The sequence below is a fragment of the Bactrocera dorsalis genome, chromosome 3 (assembly GCF_023373825.1).
Source record: "Bactrocera dorsalis isolate Fly_Bdor chromosome 3, ASM2337382v1, whole genome shotgun sequence".
In the NCBI taxonomy this organism is placed as follows: Eukaryota; Metazoa; Arthropoda; class Insecta; order Diptera; family Tephritidae; genus Bactrocera; species Bactrocera dorsalis.
The window spans coordinates 57,962,130-57,982,043 of record NC_064305.1 but is presented as its reverse complement, the minus strand read 5'-3'; the positions used below and the strand labels follow the sequence as shown (position 1 = coordinate 57,982,043).

General features: G+C 38.0%; 5 protein-coding genes across 5 annotated transcripts; 3 read left to right on the top strand and 2 right to left on the bottom strand.

Moving 5' to 3' along the window:
• Positions 1–5,025: 5,025 nt before the first annotated feature.
• On the bottom strand, positions 5,026–6,061 carry LOC105233873 (MORN repeat-containing protein 5). Its single transcript, XM_011216043.4, has one exon. The coding sequence runs from the start codon at positions 5,958–5,960 to the stop codon at positions 5,058–5,060; it is 903 nt and encodes a 300-aa protein (XP_011214345.1). The 5' UTR covers positions 5,961–6,061; the 3' UTR covers positions 5,026–5,057.
• Positions 6,062–9,919: 3,858 nt separating this feature from the next.
• LOC105233893 (uncharacterized) lies at positions 9,920–12,342 on the top strand. Its single transcript, XM_011216065.4, has 2 exons — positions 9,920–11,215; positions 11,270–12,342. Exons 1-2 carry the CDS (start codon positions 10,711–10,713, stop codon positions 12,100–12,102), a joined length of 1,338 nt encoding a protein of 445 aa, XP_011214367.3. The 5' UTR covers positions 9,920–10,710; the 3' UTR covers positions 12,103–12,342.
• Positions 12,343–12,789: 447 nt separating this feature from the next.
• LOC105233872 (putative ATPase N2B) lies at positions 12,790–15,185 on the top strand. The gene is made up of 5 exons (XM_011216042.4): positions 12,790–13,442; positions 13,517–13,950; positions 14,047–14,218; positions 14,282–14,545; positions 14,620–15,185. Exons 1-5 carry the CDS (start codon positions 13,038–13,040, stop codon positions 14,740–14,742), a joined length of 1,398 nt encoding a protein of 465 aa, XP_011214344.3. The 5' UTR covers positions 12,790–13,037; the 3' UTR covers positions 14,743–15,185.
• Positions 15,186–15,357: 172 nt separating this feature from the next.
• On the top strand, positions 15,358–17,043 carry LOC105233871 (deoxyribose-phosphate aldolase). The gene is made up of 3 exons (XM_011216041.4): positions 15,358–15,844; positions 15,906–16,492; positions 16,553–17,043. Exons 1-3 carry the CDS (start codon positions 15,817–15,819, stop codon positions 16,913–16,915), a joined length of 978 nt encoding a protein of 325 aa, XP_011214343.2. The 5' UTR covers positions 15,358–15,816; the 3' UTR covers positions 16,916–17,043.
• An 819-nt stretch (positions 17,044–17,862) lies between these two features.
• LOC105233870 (uncharacterized) lies at positions 17,863–19,556 on the bottom strand. The gene is made up of 2 exons (XM_011216040.4): positions 18,875–19,556; positions 17,863–18,814 (listed from the first exon to the last, which is right to left on the bottom strand). Exons 1-2 carry the CDS (start codon positions 18,893–18,895, stop codon positions 18,011–18,013), a joined length of 825 nt encoding a protein of 274 aa, XP_011214342.2. The 5' UTR covers positions 18,896–19,556; the 3' UTR covers positions 17,863–18,010.
• Between the last annotated feature and the right edge of the window lie 358 nt (positions 19,557–19,914).

Below are 19,914 nucleotides of genomic sequence, written 5' to 3'. Positions count from 1 at the left end.
CCGTGGTTAACGCACAAAGAACCATAAATCTTTCGCAGAATTTTTCTCTCGAAAACTCGCAACGTCAACTAATCAGATGTTGTCATCGTCCATGCCTCTGCAGCAGGACGGGAATAATGAGTGACTTATAGAGTTTTGTTTTTGTTCGTCGAGAGAGGACTTTACTTCTCAATTGCCTACTTAGTCCGAAGTAGCACCTGTTGGCAAGAGATATCCTGCGTTGGATTTCGAGGCTGACGTTGTTGTTGGTGTTGATACTGGTTCCTAAATAGACGAAGTTATCAACAACTTCAAAGTTATGACTGTCAACGGTGCCGGGGGTGCCAAGTCGCGGGTGCAACGACTGTTTGTTCGATTACAGGAGATATTTCGTCTTACCCTCGTTCAACACCAGACCCGCTGTCTTATCTATTCTGTCTGAAACCTCGTTTGGTATCGTACGGCTCAGAGAGGTCCTTCCCGATTCTGACGGAGCTTTTGGTATTGCTCAACGTCAGTTTACACAGCCGTATTAAATTTGCGGGAATACCAAATTCAGACATTGCGGCATAAAGGCAGCTCCTTTTCGTGCTGTCAAAGGCAGCTTTAAAATCGATTAGGAGGTGGTGTGTGTCAATTCTCTTTTCATGGGTATTTTCCAAGATTTGGTGCATGGTGAATATATGGTCAGTTTTTGATTTGCCAAGTGTAAAGCCTCACTGATAAAGCCCAATCAATATGTTGACGGTGGACTTTAATCTTTCACACAATACCCTCTATATAACCTTATACGCGATGTTGAAGAGGCTAATCCCACGGTAGTTGGCGCAGATTTTGGGGTCTCCTATTTTATGGATTGGGCATAGCACACTTAAATTCCAATCGTTGGGCATGCTTTCGTCCGACCATATTTTACAAAGAAGCTGGTGCATGCTCCTTATCAGCAGGCTGGACAAGTGTTCCCTCCATAATTTCAGTATGCTGTGGTCTTGAAACCCTCTGCTAGTTGCATCTTTTTGTAGAATTTTCGAGCCCTGTCCCTGTCGGTCGGCTTGTCAAGCTCTTCGTACTCACGCATTTCTGCCTCTCTGTTTTTTGGTCTGCAAATGCGTCTTGCTTCTCTGTTCAACTATCGGTATCTATACCATCCTGCATGTGTTGTGGTCGATTGAGATAGGCATTCTGGCAGATGGTCCATTTTTCGATAACTCGTTCGAGCATTTCGACTGGTAACCGGCGAATGACACCCATGATATTTTGTTTTAAGGTTTGTATTGAAGCATAGACTTTCGACTTTACATATTCCCTCATGAAAAAGTGGAACGGAATGATATCACACAATCTTGATAGCCAATCGACCGGCCCAAAAACTTGAAATTATCTGATCACCGAAGGGTTCTCTCAATAAATCCATTAAGTGATGCGATGTGTGGGAAGTGTTACGTTCTCACCGGCATCAATTTGAAATAATATGGACCCATGATTCCACCGGCCCATAAACCATATCAACCAGTGTTTTTTTTTTGGACAAAATGACAGCTCTTGAATCTCTTTATATTGCTTTTCGTCAAAATGCGGCAATTTTGCTTGTTGATATACTCATTGAGCCCGAAACGGGCCTCATCGCTGAACAAAATTTCCATACATCACGGTTTCGTGTACACTCAGCTGTAGCAACCGTATCTTCCTCACTGCGTGCTGGACTTGGTCTATTCGCTCGAATATTATCCAATAATAAATGCTGGATCTTAAGATGGTGTTGCGAATAGTACGCTCAGTAGGCCGCTTATGTTGACCATAAGTTGAACGAGGTGCGCTAAACATATTCTTTAGAGAACGAGAATTTTCGTAACAAAGTTGAACGATTTCTAAATGTTGTTCAGACATAAGTATTTCCAGGATGAAATGCCAAACATTACTGAACAAAAATAACATCACAGCTTGACACGAGATCTGCTAAAAAAGGCTATTGAAAAAAGTACCTCTACTTGGATCCCCTGTTAGCTCAAGTACCAAAGAGTGTTGTTAAATATGGTAGTGCCATCGATAGTCCTCTCCTGTGTAAAAATGGGCGAAATTGGATATATCTTTTTAAACTGTGAAATCAGTCTACGAATTACCCTGGCACCATGCACGACATTGATGATTTTCTTTATTCTGGACTTACCTATCTTAATAAAATTGTCTAGAAACATATTCTTAAGTATATTTTAGATTAATAACAATGGTCGATGCAATCAGTCCATTCCTTCCACAGACCCCAATATAATGAATTCTAACTTTTGAAATGATGACTTTGGGCCATTTATGTTGGTCAATAATGTGATATTTTCCATCTGGGTCTTAGAATACTTACCGTAACTAGAATCCCGCTAATTCCTGTTTTCCAATCATGCTGAAGTTATTGGTCTCAAAGCGATGCTTGTTTATAAAAAAGGAACGAAATTCGTGTTTTGATAAAGCATTATTACCTGTAGCTAAAAGAACTTTAAGTAAGTCTTGCGGTAAATGTGCCTTAACAAATTGAACGATCAAGTACGGGTTTGCTAAATTTCGTCATAACCATACCATCGGAAACGGTAATTTGTTTTAAGGAATGATACAAGAAGCAATTTTGTTGGGTGACCGTTACGTAAAATTGATTGAGTTACTTATCATTACCATCTCAAAGTAGTGCGTAGATCTTATCATTCACTAGTTTTTACGAAAGAAAACACACGTTTTTCGAAAATTGATTGGCAATCAAGAACGGATCAAGTGCAAAAAAGAAAAATTCCTGCGGCAATATGTTACAAAAGATAGAAATTGATATATCATCACTCCTAAGTTCGGCTCCGGAAAACACTCCAGTCGGCTGGCAAGGTTTTAGCTAATCCTTTTTGGAATTCACATGGAATTATTTCCAGGTTCTAGCAAAATGTAATATTATATACATGTGTTAATGTTATGACTTTTCAATCCATTTAGAATACAAGTGTGAGGTTCAAAATCATAGTGCAGTTTTTAGTTAAGGTCATCACACATCTTGTTTTAGAGCAATCCTGAATCAATTGATATATATACATCCTTATCATAATATAAACGTACAATAGATTCTCTAGAAATATTTTCATAACATAAACTAGTTCAGTTTTTAAAATGAATATTGAAAGACAACAGCTGCCAAGCATCAAGCCGAAGCATTGAGCTTTATGACAATACTCATCATTGCTTGCAATACCAAACTACTTTCAAAGCATAGAAACACAAAAGATACTTACATATGTAGTAAAAAGAAAACAAGAAGCTAACTCGATGCTAAGGCCGACATTATATACCATATGTTTGTTCGCGCACTCCACTAATGTAACTGTACATTGCATAATATTCAGATAAATCGCACAAATCGCAATGGCATACTCTATCCAACATAAGACATACGAGTGCGGTCCGATAAGTAAAGTAAACAATAAAAAAAACAGCGATTTGCCTTTTAGCTTGATATAGTTTGCACAGCGATTTTTGTTTAATCCGTCGGAAAAATATATTTTCTGTAGATCTGCCCAGTATTAAAGACACTTAAGGCCTTGCTACTCCCACCCTTCACGCACTTCAACCACCAACATGGCTTACGAAAAATGTACATCACCACCACAGAACTTAACGTCAAAAACGCCCAGATAGTTTATGGCCTCAACCAAAACCCTGCGAGAGGACGATCCTTGTAGCGTTGGACTTGTCAAAAGTGATGGCGTTAAAATTCCGACTGTCACTCGGCAGCCTGTGCTTCTTCACTCCTCAAACAATGCGATAGTTGCCAAAGTACAGATTCGCAACAAAATCCTCAATTCGCTATCCGGCAGCGCATGGGGAAAAGGCAAATAAATGATATTGGCAACATACAAGTCAATCGGTCGGCTGGTCCTTAACTACGCTACACCAATATGGTCGCCTAGATGGAGTGAAAGGCAGACGAAGAAGCAACAGGTATGTCAAAACACTGAACTATTACGGGAAGCCTTTTGATCGTTCCTATCGAACATATGCACAGTGAGGCCTGCATGCGCCCAGTTAAGGATAAACTTTGACTAACTTCAGACATGGACTGACGGTCATTCAAGTGGAGCCATAAACTCCTTCGCCGACTCCTTCTCAGTGAATGGCGTACTTGGAGTTAAACCACCACCTTCCGCAGCTTCATTCTGGATACTACAGCAGGTTAAACTCTTACTTATCCAGAATCGACCCCGACATATCAAACATATTTCCAGCATGCAAGGAGTCTCCAATGACTCTAACACCCCTTTATATGCCCAGGTAACCCTACACGTCGTACAAGAATTCAGTATAGTTAAGTTCTACAACTACTTACCCAAGTAGTTAACCATCTGTATTCCAAAAAATGGTAGCTGTCCTATTTACAGCCGTAGACAGTCATGGCCGGCATCGTAGCAGGTTTGCCGGGAGTTCACTTTTTCGATTGTCCTCAGGTCTCCGGTATATTCTAGTCAATCCCTATTCTGCCCATCGTCATGAGACGATACAGAAACCCCTTAGGATTGCGCTTAAAGAGCAAACGTCATGCACTTTCAATCGACAAAGTGTCAGTAAAAGATCGTGGATTTTTGTTATGTTAAAATCCATACTTGCCGTTTCCGGGGCACCTGGTTGAGACACGTCAAACTTTGACCTGCGTCCATGTTGAAACCAATTCTTTGCAATCTTCGTATTCATCTTTTTTCATTTTCCTAAAACTTGAGCTAAAAATCCGATCTGAATTGTTTGAAGTAGCGTTATACAAAAAAGTACCACACGATATTAAAATTCTCTTGCGATAATTGCATCATCGGACGGTGAGGCTAAGTATTTATCGTACCGCCCTAGTAGGTATGTAATAGATTGGTATATAAATTTATTAAAAGTATTCGTAAATAAATTTAAACAAATTTTGTATGAATATTTAAATAATATACTTGCTAATATTTACTACTCTTCGAAAATTTATAAGGAAAACGTACACACATATATATTTAGTCAAGAGAGATCTTTAGAGAAATGCAGCTTGCATTGAATCTTTAAAATGTAAACAAAGTATTTATTTAAGCATTTGTAAAATCATTAGGTGGAGAGGTGAAAAGTTCATTGGGCAATGAGAAATAGATTTTCGACCTTCTATCAGGTAAAGCATACTTCAGTGTTCGTTCCTCATTGTAGCACATTTCGCGTAGATCGATCTTTATCAATTCATCGCAAAAACTCGATAGACTACTGGACTTCGATGTCGGAAAGTCTGTGGGTGCACTTTCATCGCAATCCGACGTTTTCTCGGCACGAATTCTATGTTCGTACCTTGAATCACAAGCACAACTATGTAGTATATGCAGTTCTTTGATATTGGCATTGATTATTTGTTTGCCAATTTCTGGTATAGGTTCCACCGGTGGATAATTCACATCTCTGTCCCAGGGGCCTTTGCGACAATTCCTTTGTATCCATTCTCTTTCTTTATTACATGATAAAAATTTCACCGAGAAGAATGGTGGCGGAATACGTACTACCCAACCGGTGTTTTCTTTGTATATGCCACCACCGACATCATATGTGCCCGGTTCGAGATTAGTCATGATCGTGTGCTGTCCGCTTGGTCCCAAACCGTTGATAATCTCCCAAGAGGTGCGTCGATCTTCCTCTGTGCAATATTTCCATTCGTCGAAATTTAATTTTTTCCCATTAAATTTGGCTTTTAAGTGCAGTCCATCCTGATATGTCATTTCGTGCAACTCTATCAATTTTCCAGCCTCAAATTCGCCAACAAATTTAAAATTGAACGGCTTCGTCAAAGTAATCTCGCCGCTGCCGTGAAATTTCCCTTTCTTAAAGTTTCCTTTATATTGGCTGCCATCTGGATACATATAGTTTCCATATCCCTCCATACAATGTATCGCATTGTTGTAACTACCATGAAATTGACTGCCCGTAATGAATGTAAGACCCTTTTGCATTTCCGAAGCAAAATATAGAAAACCCAAAAATATAAAAAAGTATAAGTCAGAATTGTTTTCTTCTTAATTTATAAGATTTTGATTTCTTTTGACAATTCTACAAAAATGTTGACTGAATAAATTATAGCAAATCGTATGCTTTCATGTAGAAACATTCATGTGACATTGTTAGAAATAAAAACTTAAATTTAGTTGCTAAGCCATCGGTCTTGAAGATTACTATACTATGTTAGTATTCATATGGACTCAATTATGAAATTACGACCTCCGACTTTCGTCACCTCATAATTTACTTAGCATAAATATTGGAAGACATCTCCAACAAATTTAAGCTCTTTAAATTTTCGAAATGTGCGAGCTTGCTTAACATTCGATCCACATAATAATATATTTCCAGATTCAAAATAGAGAATCTACTTATCAGGAGGCCCTTTTTTAAATATGATCCAGTAGTCATTCAGGCGGGTCAGTATATAAATAGCTTTTAAAAGAAGATTTATGAACGGTACCTCTTCGTGTAAGTTTGATCAAGTAGAAATGGTAACTCTCGATCTTTGTGTAATATATGAGGAGGAATCTTCTCCAAAGTCCACATCCAAGACATTACATTACTATTTCAACACGATGTTGGAATTCGAAAAGTTTGCTGATGGATAGCCGATTAAGTTATTTAAAGAATGTGAAGGAAATCGAGAAAAAACTTGTTCCAAAAGTTTATACTACGAGCTGAATAACCGTAAAACAGTTCGATTACTAAATATCGCAAAAAAGCATCTAATATTTAAGACCACTATACGTTCAACATATCTTTCTTAAATCCCAAAGACTCACCAACCCCAACATACTTTGATAAAGTCCAATATACTGCTAGGTGCTAGTGAGGCGATGTGATCCCTATTTGGAAACATAGATCCCAGGGCCTTTATCCTGCGACTGCAGACTGCTATGCAGTCAATTAGCAGATGTTCTGGAGTTTCAGGCTCCCTGCCGTATATTATTTTAAGTGCCGCTTGGCTGTCAATAAGTATACATAGGCTGCTATATGTATATATTTCTGGCCTAGGCAACACTAAGTGTTGCCAGGTGCAATCTGACATTTCCATTGGAAAGTTTGACATTTTTTAGCATAACATCACTCAGAACGTTTTGTCATTTAATCGTGAATTTTTTTATTTACAGGGAATTAAAAAATTCATCTCGGCCAAAAAATGGAATTAACTCGTGAACATTTTCGTGCGATCATTTTTCACAACTTTCGACGTGGATTATCACGACAAGAGTGCATCGATGAACTAAAATCTTTGTATGGCTATGAAGCACCATCCTATAGCACTGTGAAAAACTGTTACAACGAATTCAATCGTGGCCGACGCTCGCTCAAAGACGAATTCCGTGAAGGTCGTCCAAAAACAGCCGTTGTGCCAGAAAACATCGATGCCGTACGTGAACTGATAATGCAAGACCGTCATGTAACATACCTTCAGATAGAGGCATGCCTATGCATTTCTCCCACCAGCATACATTCGATATTGCATGAACACCTGGCCGTAAAAAAGGTTTGTTCTCGTTGGATCCCGGCCAATTTGACAATCGCTCAAAAAAAGGCTCGTGTGGATTGGTGTAAAGAAATGCTGAAAAAATACGATCGCGGTGCTTCAAAAGACGTTTACAAGATCGTCACAGGTGACGAATCCTGGATCTATGCGTATGAGCCCGAAACAAAACAGCAATCGATCGTGTGGGTCTTCCAAGACGGAAAAAAAAAACACATTTTCGTTGATAAATATTCCTATTTTCATTATTAGGCCAGAAATATATATAGTACATAGCCCTCGTCGATAAGCGATAGTTGCGTTGGAGGTTTATCTCTACGCACAGATTTATAGCAAAGACTTCTGCCTGAATAAATGCTTGGTAAACTTCCCATAGGCATGGAGAGTTTTTGTGCGTGGTCCTGCGCCTCCTGCCTCAATTCCATCCAACTTTTTCTAGCCGTCGCTGTACCACTTGATTGTAATATCCCTAAGCAGTAGCTCGATAGCGGAATCATTCTATTCAGCCTTGCTTCTAAGGGTAACCTTGAACTCCTTGGTGAAGTTTACCGTTTTGGTAATGCTGTCCTTTTGAAAAAGAATTACACCACAGAATTCTTTCATCAATTCTTACCCCTGCCACACACTTTTGCTTTCATTTGAAGCTGCATGTGTTTGGCTACCTGACCGATTACTAGGTGAAGTGATGTGAGCTTTCTAAGTGAAACTTGGCCAACCAGCCAAATCCGAATTTCCGTGAGGCCAAGGTATTTAGTGGGACTGCCGAACTGTATTATGAACTTCTAAAACTGAATGAAACCATTACTGAGGAAGATTAAAGACAGAAACTTAACAAATTAGTGATTGCCGAAAAAACCTGAAATTTGCGATCAGACACGAGGCACTAATTTTCCACCATGACATTGCTCGACCACAAATTGCAAGACGTTAGCCAAGCATTTGTAACTTCTGACTACCATTTGTTCCGGTCGATAGCGAACGCTCTTACTTGAACACGATTTACATTAGAATAATCAACAATTGGCTTGATTCATTTTAGCCGCCAAGTCGACGCAGTTTCTTGGAATGGAAACCACAGATTGCCCAAAATAAGCGAAAATATTATAGCTTAAGTTGGACAGTATTTTGAATAATACTGTTGTCGATGTTACTCTTAACAAAACGAGTAGTTGACTAGAGAAGAATAGGGAGATTTGCTGAAAGCGAGGCAAAAGAAGGAACTCATAGCGACAATGTAAAGAAGTAATCATAAGATCAATTTGGTGCTTCTATACAATTATATTATATATGGCTGGAATCATGTGCTTCAATCATGAAAATGATATAAAGCGAACTGGTGAGGTGACAAGCATTTGAAGTATATTTATTCTTTTGCCTGATGACATTATAAATAAACACCAAATCGAACAACTTGACCGCTTTTCGCTAACAAATAAAACAAAAACTTCACACTTAAGTTCTTAATCATATTTTTACCTTTAATGTATGTCACAAAGGCCACTTGAGCTATAGCTATGACGAATTCAACCATGTCCAGCTCATGTGCTCCAATGATATGCTCATAGAAATACATTGTGACAAAAAAGCACCTGGAACTTGTAATTAAATATTTCAAAAAAATTTATTTCGCTAAGTTGGAAAGACTGTTCTTAATTAATATGCCAAATATGGGCGCGATCTGTCAACCAATTTGTTTACAGCAGCTGCTTAAGTCGGTACACCTCGGTAGTGCGTTGCTATTTTTGCAATGGATAAAAATATTGGAACAAAGAATTATTCTCAAGCTCTGTATTTCTAATGAAATTTCGTGTGCAAAGTCGTCGCGAATGTTGGGAAAGGCTTACGCTGCTTCAGTATTATAAAAAAAAACAAGCCTTCAAAGACGATCTAGAAACCGGTGAAGACATACCTCGTTCTGGACGACCTTCAATCTCTTCAACCGATGAAAATATTAAAAAAGTTAAGAATATGGCGCTTGAAAATTGTTAGGCAAGTGTTAGAGAGATGTCAAGAGAGTTCGACATGTCTCGCGAGTCCTTTCGAATAATTTTGGTGGATATTTTGGATATGAAACGCGTTCCTGGACATGCTTGATCGTGCGAATTCCGATCGCACATTCATGGATAGCATTATAACTGCCGATAAGACAAAGGTTTATGAGCTTGACAGTCAAACAAGTCAACAATCATCGGAATGGAACTCGTTCTCATCGATGGAAAAGATAAGATTTGCTAAGAAGCTGAAGGCCATCCCAAAAGTTGCTTATGAAAACAGTTTCGAGGACTGGAAAATCGTTGGCATAAGTGTATCACAGCTGGTGGGGATTACTTTGAAGGCGACAAAATAAATATTAATGAATAATTAAATATTTTGCGTTTTATTTACAATTTCCGGGTGCTTTTTTCTCACAACGTATTCACATAAATCATTCGCCTTTGTCCAACGTACTATACACCCAATATAAAAGAAATTATGAATTAGATATTGTGAAAAGTGAAAAAACATCGCGAAACCTCTTCGTGCTGCTAAACAATTCAATGTGTAGTAGAAACATTGTTATAACAAAAGCATTTATGCGCTCAAGAATTCAATAACGCGACTTAGAAGCACAACAAACAGACGAGGCTGCCATCATAGAGCACCGCCGGCATCGATGCTGGGCCAAATTATGGACGCGCCTCAGTTGTTCGGCTTAAGCGAAACGGTACGGTCCACACAACATACGCGGAGAACTCCAAAGAATCGGGCGGCGAATACACAACATTAAAATTCACACCTGTATACATGTTATAATTACATATACACATCGGTTTTGTTGTTGCTGGTAGATTGTGCGAAACATAGCGATTTGTTATTTATGATCACTGATGGTCAATTATGACGCTTCTTCGTCCAAAGTGTTACAACAAAGCATGAAGCGCGCATGCCCGTACGTTGACAGCCGTTAGAAGAGAACAACAACACGAAACAAGCTAAAAAAGTGTACACAAAGGCGGCGCGCCAAACAAAAGCATTGCGCGATCTAATAGAAAAACTAACGGTCAGAAGGTTATTTGAATAGAAAAAGTGGCACAGTGAACAATAAACAGAAAACAGAAGCAGACCCAAATACGTGTTTGTTTTTGTGGAGTACACGTCTTAAACTGATATCATTTAACATTTATGTCCTCCACACATACGCTTGCAAAATAAATAATATGTGTGAAGTTTTAAAAAACAAAAGCTGCTATTTATTGCACATCCTCTTGTTCGTCACATACTGTGCCGAGGCACAGACAGCGGATTACCCACCTAGGAGCGCGCACAGCAGTTCCACGGACGCCGATACGGAGCACATGGCTATAGCTTTGCCGAAAGGCTTCCGGCCACAGGCGCCACCCTTCAAACCAATGCTTCTACCCTTTGCTACGCCGGCGCCTAGTAGTCCCTTCGGCGGCTGGAAACCAATAGTTGGTGTTGCCAACGCGCCAACTTACCGCAATACAATGCCACCGCCAACACCGCTGGCGCCACCGCCACTTGCCGTGCTGCAAGATCGCATGGATACGACGTCACAAGAGCAAAACATCGCCGGACCACTGCTGGAGTCGATTGTTTATGGTACTTGGAAGCCAGAACGGCCATTGGGACCTAACGAAACGCCAGCGCCCACCAGGCGCGTCACTACTCCTGCGACAGTGATTCACAATCGTAAAGGGCAACGTAAGTGGCACACGACACCAATTGATTCCAAACTATTATTGTATAATTTTTCAGCACCTAACGCAATCGAGGAACTAGGTGTTCAACATCCCATCGTGAACGCGCAACCTGACGTTAATGATGTAATATTGTTTCTGAAAAATGGAAGTAGACGGGTTGCGGGAACCCGTGCACCTCACACCACCACAGTGCCGACTGAATTCATCAACGTCAATATATCCGATCCGCGTCTGCGGGAAATGGCGAAACAGATAAATGATTCGTTTGGTGGAATTGCAGCATACACACACAAACCCAAAAAACCCACATTACACGAACAACGCGAAGATACCACACAGGATGTCGGCATTGAAAATGAGAGCGCTGCGGATGGGGAAACGGAAGCGGAAACAGAAAATTTGGCATTAGATGTTAGTAAAGTGTGGCCAACAGATTTCATTGTTTCCGTGGAAAAGAACAGCAACCAGAACTCTACACCCACTATAAGTAATAGGCTTTCTGCTGCCAAATCAGATGAAATGACAGAGTCATTGAATGGTTTAAACCTACCGAATGCGCTGTTACCGCAGATTTCGCTCAACATAACGAAAGTGGGTGTACCGTACGAGAAACAGAGCTCAGCCGAGAACCCCACCATTTGTGTACCGCTTACCGTACTTGAGCAGTTAAACCAAGTAGAGGTACTGGAGGTGGAACGGGTATATTGCTTCCCGCTACCGCCTACACACACACGACATACAGGAACCCCTAAGCCGAAAGTTGCAATAGCGAAAGTAGAGAATTTTACAGAATACGAAGCCATAAATGCGTCAAATATGTTGAATTGGAATTCTGTAATGTTAACGAGTTTGTTAATATTTAATTTTATAAAGTTGAAGTATTCTTGAAAAAGAAATAACTATATATGCATGTTTTTTTATAAATTTACTAAGTTATCTTATTATCTGTTAGGTTTATATATCAAGGTTAGGGTTTAAGCCATTCTGTACATGTATTTGAATTTTGGGAAAGGTGACAGTGCTTACTTTCGGTGAAAATTACTTGAGCAGCCCCTATTTAGCTAATATTATAATTAGTTACACTCTGTTGGGTCTGTCATAGTCGGATAAAACCCACTGAAAAAGAAGGATTAAATACAACAAATGATAGGAAGATAATTTGCGTGCGATCTAAGGTCGGGAAGTGGTGGGAGAACGACATGGCTGAATATTTAAAGCTTAAAAACTATTTTTTTACGATTTCCCGCAAAACTACCTAACTACCTCCTAACTAGTCCCTTAGATAAAAGTGATGTTGCAAACTTATAAGTAATAAAAAGATCTAAAACTTTCTTATCAACACTTTTTTCCCGTAACCTGAAAATTTTTAAGAAAATTCAAATATATAAGTTTTTAGTTTCTTATTATTTTTTTTTTTTCAAAAATTTTTGTCTTCCAACAAATTTAAGAGTAACTCTTTTTTGGACTAAACATGTAATATTTTTTATTTCAAATATTTACTTCCCCACTTTATTTTGACTTACACCAAATGCTGCACAGCAACCCTACCCGACGCAGGTGTAAAACAGCTGATTAACAGCTGAACTGGCACAACTTTTGGCACAAAAATTAGCGCTAGTCGCTACGGATTGGAATTTTTTCTGGCCTCGCACTTGAACTTGTCACACGCACGCAAACGTTGGCTAAACTTTTACATAACAATGAAAAGATGACAAAGTAGTTTCAATTAAAATTTTAAGCAAATTAACTTTCGGTGCTATCTAAATTTACTGTACTTTAACCACTGCGTGCGGCGCGTAACTATTACAAAACTTTGGTGTAAGATGTTGAAAACGGTATGCGTGAATACGCGTTTAAAGATTTGGACTGAGTGTGAACAATTGCTCCTTGCACTACAGCCACAATGCCACTCACAAGTACGATATATAAGCCCCTTGTCTATTTATGATAAACGCGTTGCCAACAAGGAATTGTTACCGGATAAGGAGCAAAAGGCAACAACGGAGCGTTTGGAAGCACTTTACAACAGTATCCAAAATTATAAACCAATAAGTAAAAGTGGGGGTGGTGGTGGTAGTTTTTTTAGCTCTTTATTTAAAGGTGACAAAAATAAAAATGGCGTTGAGCTAAATGTCGGTCCCGAAGTTCCACAAGGACTATATATTTTCGGCAGTGTTGGCGGCGGAAAAACTACACTCATGGATATGTTTTTTGATGCTTGTACAGATGTATGTTCAAATTTTCTAAATTTCACTTCTACGTTGAGACGCGCTAATATAATTTTCGTTATTTCCCACAATAGATTCAACAAAAGCAAAGAGTCCATTTCAATTCATTCATGACGGACGTACACAAACGTATACACGCAACTAAACAGCAACGGGGTCCAAGTGATAGGGCATTTAACACTGAAAATCCAACACCTTATGACCCAACACGTCCAGTAGCAGACCAAATATTATCTGAGTCTTGGCTTATTTGTTTCGATGAATTCCAAGTAACTGATATAGCAGACGCTATGATACTAAAACGCTTATTCACGCACCTTTTCAACGACGGCCTTGTAATGGTGGCGACAAGTAATCGTCATCCCCAAGAATTGTACAAAAATGGATTGCAACGTAGTAATTTTCTCCCCTTTATCGATATATTACAACTTCGTTGTAAAGTTAGCGAACTGAATAGTGGCATTGACTACCGCCGCATTGCACAATCGGGTGATACAAATTATTTCGTGTACGTACAAATAAACAGTTTGGAAAATATTATTCAAAAAATTCAGTTTCGTTGAAGCTATTGACATAATTTTTTTAATATAATTTTGCATTACAGTAAGTCAAAGACAGATGCTAACGCCGAAATGGAACGTATGTTTAAAATTCTATGTACTCAGGAGAACGATATTGTGCGTCCGCGTACCATAACACATTTTGGACGAGATCTGAATTTCCAGAAAACTTGCGGCCGTGTCTTGGACAGTACTTTTGAAGAGCTTTGTGATCGTGTAAGTTCAAAAAAAGCATAAAATATTTGAACTCTATTTCATATCATCATTTGTTTACTTTAGCCACTGGCGGGTAGTGATTATCTACAAATTGCACAACTTTTCCATACAGTGCTGATACGGGACGTGCCTAAAATGAATTTATTCATAAAATCTCAAATGCGACGATTTATTACACTCATCGATACGCTTTACGATAATCGCGTAAGGGTGGTTATCTCTGCCGAAACACCACTTGATAGACTTTTTGACATCACAGACAAGCCCACCGGACTGGCGGACTCTGAGCGAACGTTGATGGATGATTTAAACATTAAACATGGTTCTGTGCGTAATTATTACTTTTATTTTTTGTCAACTAAATGCTTTCAATTAAATTTTTTTCTTCGCACACATTTTAGAATGAAGCAGCGGCTAACTATTTCACTGGGGACGAAGAAGCATTCGCATTCGATCGAACTATTTCCCGCTTATTTGAAATGCAAAAGAAGGAATATTGGGAACAATGGGCTAAGCACCGTTAAAAGTTTTGTTTATAGTTCGCGGAACATGCAATTTGGTTAGTGTTCATTTGTACTTAATATCTATTTAATATAAAAAATCCCAAGGCATGTAAAAATACATATATAAAACAAAATTTGTGGACCAGAAATTGTACGCAATGCTTCAAAATATTCTTATGAAAAAAAATAATAATTTATTAACTTAAATTACTTTAAGTACATAATGCTGCATATACATATATTATTATGAAAATTGTTTTACAAATAAACATAAAATACTTTGAGTATTATCAAAGATATTTTAGAGCTTAAATTATTATGACGTTAAGCAAATTTTATTATTAGTATTATACAGTAAAATGTTTAATAACTAGTTATAAACTAGACAGTGTATACTAATCATGGAAATCGTACCAATGTTGAAAATAATAAAAGCAATACGATAAGTATTTTACAAACATCGAGCAATAAATATATTTTTTATTTTAAAATGCAATCTTACATTGCAGTTAATTTGTTAGGCTAATTTTAATTATTTTTAAAATTATTTATTGTACATTGAACTAACCATGTTATGGAAACCAATAATGTTATAATCGAATTTGTATTATATGATTGTTTGTTGAGCACTTTGCACCGTACCGGAATTCTCACTCTTTTTAAAAATTCAAAATTAATGCATAAGTCAACAACTAGATGGCGCCGCTGGTTACCTATAAATGGCTTATTGGAATTGAAAACTTTGTAAAATTGTTTTTGTTTTAGCAAAATCTAATCAATTGCCTGTTAGTTAAATAGTACGACTAACTAATAACTTAAAAAATTGTAAGTATCAATTTAATTATCAATTACATTGAAATTAGCGATGTTTTCATGATTAGTACAAAATTGCAATTATTTTATGTGATACAATTGATATAATAATTTGTATTGTTAATAACCATTACAAATTCTATTCTCTGAAGCTCTTTATTACCCAATGTAGCATGCACAAATGACAGCTGACTTTTCACATATTCCAATAGGAATTGTTTATCACTTGTCATACACGAGCTACTGTTATCCATTCGTGTTTATATCCGAAAAAAATTTAATATGAAAGTTAATAAAATTTTACCCTTCGGTATGTACAAAGTCTAAGTGAAAATTATTTCTAAAAATAAATAATTAACTAACATCTTTAGATGACTCTCTTCTGGATTGTACAATTTCAAATCGCCAGTTGGAGGAAATCGCTGTAGAAATTTCCAAACGTGGCAGTGTAACTGGTCTTAATCAGGTAGTTTGGGCATTAAAAGCATTAACTTTAACGGACTCGACGACATTGGGAGGCGATGATACGGCAGCGAACGTGCGAAGTCTTTGCCAGCGTGCAGCATTTCCCATACCAGAGCATGTTTTGTTAGAACTTGGAGTTGAACCGGCACTCTTGCCGCATATACATACTGCCGCAGTATGTGTATATCCAGCTCGTGTCGCGGATGCAGCAGCCAAATTGAAGCAATTAAATAAATACAATGACATACCAATAGCTTCCGTGGCAACAGGTTTTCCAGCTGGGCAGTATGGCTTGGACTCACGCTTAAACGAAATTCAATTTGCTATTGAGTCAGGAGCCACCGAAATTGACATTGTAATCAATCGTCAATTAGCACTGGTGGGTGATTGGAGAGGTGTTTACAGTGAAGTGTGCGAAATGAGAAAGGCTTGCGGCGAAAAAGCGCATCTGAAAACTATACTAGCTATCGGTGAACTTGGAAACATGGATAATGTAAACACTACTGTTACCATATTACTCTACGCAATTAATAATTTACATTTATTTACATAGGTTTATAAGGCGTCCATGGCCTGTATGCTAGCTGGTGCTGATTTTATAAAAACATCTACCGGTAAGGAAACTGTTAATGCCACTCTACCAGCTGGCTTGGCTATGATATATGCTATACAGGAATTCGAACGGCGAAAAGGCATTCTAGTTGGTCTAAAACCAGCCGGTGGTGTACGCACTGTACCTGATGCAATTGCATGGTTAACTCTCATAAAAGAAACCTTGGGTACACGTTGGTTGCAACCCAATCTTTTCCGCTTTGGTGCATCTGGCTTACTAGATAAAATAGTAGAAACTGTTAACGGGTATATCAACAATCCGCAAATTGGAAGTACTAAAAACGCCAACGCTGCCTCTTATTGAAAATAATGCACAATATGTATCTGGTTGATTCCAACATTCCTATTAATAAACATTTTGATATTGAGCAATTTTATATAGAAATAAAATTATTAAAAATATATAAAATAATATAAATTTATAAAAAGTAATGCCACTTACCGCTATAATTTTATAACTTAAGAAGGGGCACATCTATCCAACAAATCCTATATACATATACATATATATATATATACATATATATAGAGTAATTAAAAGTAATTTGTGTTTATATTTTTAAACATATTGTTGATTGCATTTATACAAAAAGTCTTAAGTTGTTCATACATATGTATACGTGTACTTTTCTCAGTTATTTAGCGAGTCGTCGGTATTTCAATTCGTTTACAGGCTTTATTTCAATTAAATTGTCAATCAACGGTAAGTTTTGAACAGTTGAAGTGAAATACATACATGTATGCATGTGTGTTTCTCTATTTGAAAAAACATATCGCTCATTTGCTGCAAGACCGGCATAAGTCAAAAAAATCGATTCGCCAGAAAACGCGTTTAAAGTTTTCAACTTACTACAACCTTACACGGTGACTCCAACCTTACACCTCTTCTCAAGCGGAGCATATAAGAGGTATTCATATGAATTTTTCACTCAACATGAAGTATGATATAACGAACAATTCTGCAGCATTAACTCAAAAATCACGTTTTTTGAATTATGCCGGTCTTGCAGCAAATGAGCGATATGTATGTACATCAATTTGTTTTTAATTTGATTTATTCTTTTTTATATAAAAAAAAATGCCCAGAGCTATACGAGGAACACGCGATATCAAAAGCGTGTCGCTATGATTTCAACTGATATGCCATTCCAATACAAACGATTACAATTAAGCTTTAAAATAGTTAATAAAATATTTTTTGTACCGGGTACCGGGCCGCTAGTACATACATACATATGTATAACTCACATGTTTGCCGATTTTACAGATTTTATTTGCTATAAGATTTCACAAACACTTAGGTAATATTTACAGCATATATACTATGTATGTATGGATGCATATGTACATACATAGAAAAAATGTAAACAATAAATTATGACTAAATATTTATAGTAAACTAGACATGTGTAACGGTGTGTTCTAGCTGCCCCGCAGCGGCTGCCATCAAATCATCCTCACCGCCATCTTCGCCCTGGTTAAGAAATTCTTCTTGTGGTCGTGCACCCGCACTGTGGGTGTGGTATTCCTTGTGAGGCTGGTTATTCGGAATTTTAACTTGCATGTCAACGCCAAAGAAAGAGTCATCAAAATTAATACGGTTACGTTCATCATTGACCAAGTACACTGCTTTTGGCAACTGGCCGTTAGCATCGGTTAGGGCTTCTTTTTCGAAAGTGTTTAACCATTTTAGGTTCACTTGTTTAGTGCCCGCGTTAAATTTTTTCGGTAATTTTTTCGGTTTTGCAGCATAGTAATTAATTGGATCGGCCCCCTTACTGGGTGCAGGAGGTGGAACAATGTACTCCATTTGTTTACTTTTCATATCCAATTTGCCATGTTCATATTCGAAGAGTGGCATGTAGAAGTTAAACGGCTGCACTACAGGCGATTGGATTTGTTGATAGGGTGCCGCCACGCTCGCAGGCGTAACGGTAGGCTTTATTTCATGCTTATGATGTGACGACTTTGTTGTGGTATCATCTACGAGATACGCATTCGGTCGAAAGAGTTCACCGGCACGACGTAGCAATGACTCGAAATCTTCAAGTGTGATATAATGTGGTTGCATTAATTGCAAATCCTCCGCTGGATATTTGGGTGTAATTGTAGCCACACTTTTCCCTACTTGCGATGACCTTGCTCGGTCAATATGTTTCGAAGGCGCTGCAGCGGCGATACTAACCACCGCTAACCATGAGAACTAAATGGAAATTCAAAAATACACTTGATGCACATACAATTCTAAGAAGATCACACTCACATAAAACGCACTTCTAGCCATTACCAACGCGTTTGTACCTTTCAAAGGAAATTAAGTATTATATCGGTCGTAATTTTTTCTCGGTAACTAGTATTGCACGTTGACGTCAAAGCGTTAAATAAACCTCCAGTTGGTGTACAACGCCATTTATATCATAGGAAAAGCTTCACAACAGAAAAAAAGCAATTGGGGTAGTTAGCCATATGTGTGAATTTATGAATATGTGTGCCTAATGTTAGCCACAAGACCATAAACGGAAGCTCGGAAGTCGTCTGCAGCGCGAGTAACTCAATTTCGTTTCAAACCCGTCCGCAAACAAACCGGGAAATCTAGTAAATAGCGCGTTCCTGTTGCCTCATGCCGAACTACCCACGTTAAAGTGGAGCTGCACACCGTCGTTTGATTGCGTAGCTTGCTTTAAACAGTTTTCAAAGTGTAATTTGAATCACATAACTATTGTGAGACTGAAAGTGTACAAACAACTTGCAAACACAGAAAAATACACCAAAAACTATTCATTTTAAAAAGTTGGTACACCAAATACTCCCAGGCAACATCAATTAATTTTGCAAGTAATCGTAATGATGTTAATGTAACACCAGCATAATTTGCCATCAAATACGACAAAACAAAAACAACGGAAAAGCTTGCGAAAACTGGACCTTATTGTTTGGAATCAAAGCTGCAATTGTTTAACTGGCGCTAGTCGTTGCAGAAAAACAAGACATACAACATTGTATACATGCATATATACACACTTAATTGGATATATGTACATGGACATGCAATGCTATGACTAGCGTGTACATACATATGTATGATTATTCACACACTCAAATGCAAGAAAATAAGCTCTGCAACCGATTTAACAGTTATCATTTACAACAAAATGTGGTCAGTAATTTCAATATAAAAATTGTTATTCAAAAAATTTCCTCACACCAGTTCGCATGAGTACGTTGACATGCTCACGAAGCTGTGTTTTTCTTTTGCCATAATGAACATCAGCTGTGTGACTCCATCTCACACCTGCAATCGGC